The 2,383-nt window shown below is 34.4% G+C and overlaps 1 protein-coding gene across 1 annotated transcript; it reads right to left on the bottom strand.

Moving 5' to 3' along the window:
• Positions 1-1,034: 1,034 nt before the first annotated feature.
• On the bottom strand, positions 1,035-2,097 carry LOC127129078 (uncharacterized). Its single transcript, XM_051058390.1, has 2 exons — positions 1,937-2,097; positions 1,035-1,854 (listed from the first exon to the last, which is right to left on the bottom strand). Exons 1-2 carry the CDS (start codon positions 2,022-2,024, stop codon positions 1,094-1,096), a joined length of 849 nt encoding a protein of 282 aa, XP_050914347.1. The 5' UTR covers positions 2,025-2,097; the 3' UTR covers positions 1,035-1,093.
• Positions 2,098-2,383: the final 286 nt, after the last annotated feature.

The following is a 2,383-nucleotide window of genomic DNA, read 5'->3' as shown; positions in this document are numbered from 1 at the left end:
GTAGAATCCCTTACCTAGCGATGTGACTCCCAATTTCGATATTGAACTCCATAATGTTGCAAGTTTCAAACAAAGAGTCGCTAATGTGAGAGGGATTGATCCTCTGGGCCAAATAATTTTCCATGGAGATTGTATTTACAAGAATCCAATCCTAGTTGCCATTCATGTTCGGGAACTGTAATTGACAGTCTATCCCTTTTGGCATAAGGGGTTGGATGTTGACTTAGAGAGATATTGCAAACATTTGTTATTGCTTCGACAAAAAAATTGTAATTGTGACTGAATTTATGTTTGAGATTGGAGGTATTTATTATTAATATTTATAATATTGTCAACCGTAAACTCTAAATCATTATAAATGTTTGACTTTTATTCTAATTATTCAAATGACATGTTTAATTCAAGACTGACATTGAGAGTTTGAAAAACAATCCATTGTACAAAACTCAAAATTTATCACATTAAACGGTGAATAAATAAGACTTTAAAATCTTTATCATAATAAAGTTTCGATTAATCTACATAGAACTTTGACTCCATGCAATATTTGATAGTTAAAGAAATTTAATCGTTGATTTTAGTTTTTAAATGAAAATCATTTTAATCCAATATGTCATTGAATTTATTCAATATAAGAGACATATTTTAAAGTGTCATAATTCTATAATACCTAGATAACAAAATTGAGCCTTTAGCAGCTTCAGGGCCGGCTTTATGGGTGTGCGAGGTGTGCAACCACACAGGGCCTCAAAAATTTGGGGCCCTCAAATATTAAAAATATATTAAATATTTATTATATAGGTTGTTTATTAAATATTTTAATGTTTATGTAGTGGCCTGGTGGCACTATATTAATGTTTGATGGTCATGATCTGAGTTCAATTCTACCATTCTAAAATCTTGTTCAAAATTAAAATATTATATAATTCAACCTATACAAACTCTAGAATAAAGAGAATAGTCACTATTTTTAAATAATAATTTTTTTCAATATTTTTTTATTAGAGTAGAACATAAAAGATTAGATCAGGGCCTCAAAATATTTTTGACCGGCCCGAGCAGCTTCATGAGAATTTCATGCCAATCAAGGAATTTACCATTGACGGGGAGTAGCTGCTTCCTTGGCCACATAAGTATAGTTTTCCCTCCTTCCTCCTCCTCCTCCCCTTCTTTCTCCATTTCTTCTTCCTCGATTCATCTTGTACTCATTATGGTTCTTAGACCATGACATGCTATTCTGTCTCCTTCGGTTATATCCTCCCCAATTTATGTTCCCACCATTTCTTGCCCGATAGTACTCTTCATGCAGCTCCCCACCATAGTGCTCCTGTGGAGTCCACCTTTGAGAATCATTCTGTTCCCAAGAGTTTGTTTCATTATTTCCATGGTTGTTTGATCCACATCCCTCATCACCATAACTTGGTTCCTGAGGCTTTGTTACTTCTTCGTCTTCGTCCCCCCATCCAGTAGGTGTGAGTTCCCATCCATGACTGAGAGGATTGTCGACAATCTCCGTCTCCTCCTGCTCGCTCTTTTCCATCATGATACGTCTGGCCTCTACTTCTCTCTCCAAATCCAGATACAGTTCAGGATCAACACTTGCATCCCAATCTACTTCATCGATGTACATGTCCGGATCAGGCCACGGAATGTCGCAGCGATAGCCGTTGATCTCAGCCCAAAACCTGAATTTTGCATCGTAAAAAGCCTGTTTGACAGCAGAATCTTCCCACTTCATCACATCGGAATGCGATTCCATATACCTCTTGCCTTCTAATAGCCTTCGCCATGGAACTTGACCTACCGTAGTACAAAACTTCTTTTCCCATAAAGGTACTGTTGAAAACCTATTATCTGCAAACCAAAAGAATTAAACAGAATAATAAAAAAAAGAACAAAACCAAACGAAAGAAAGGGAAAACAAAAGGACACTTACACAAAGGTGGTTTTCCGTTGTAAGATGAGGATCTCATGTTACCCACTTGATGATTGCTGAACCCTTGGTTTCTTCTCCAATTAGCCATTTCAATAAGCAACAGAGAAAGAACACGACGATTTTGACACAGACAAGAAGAAGTTTTACGAGGTTTGTTGTTGCTTCCACAAGGGTTTGTACTTGATTGTATATTTATAGCAACATGTTGCTCTTTTGTTTCATTCAAATTTACTTTTTAGGCTAAATAAGGAAATTGGATGTTTATTTAATACTAAGATTTACTAAGATTGGATCTATATTTTGAAAATGAAATATATTTAGAAAATTATTTTGTAATTAATAAGATTGACTAACAACAAATCTAAAATTTGAAAATTAATAAATTCATTTTGGAAATTATTTTTTAACTAATAAGATTGACCAAAATTGAATCTAAAATTTGAAAAT

Source organism: Lathyrus oleraceus, chromosome 3, assembly GCF_024323335.1.
Source record: "Lathyrus oleraceus cultivar Zhongwan6 chromosome 3, CAAS_Psat_ZW6_1.0, whole genome shotgun sequence".
NCBI classification, from domain to species: domain Eukaryota; kingdom Viridiplantae; phylum Streptophyta; class Magnoliopsida; order Fabales; family Fabaceae; genus Lathyrus; species Lathyrus oleraceus.
Note: the sequence above shows the minus strand (reverse complement) of the source record. Positions and strands in the feature narration are given on the sequence as shown.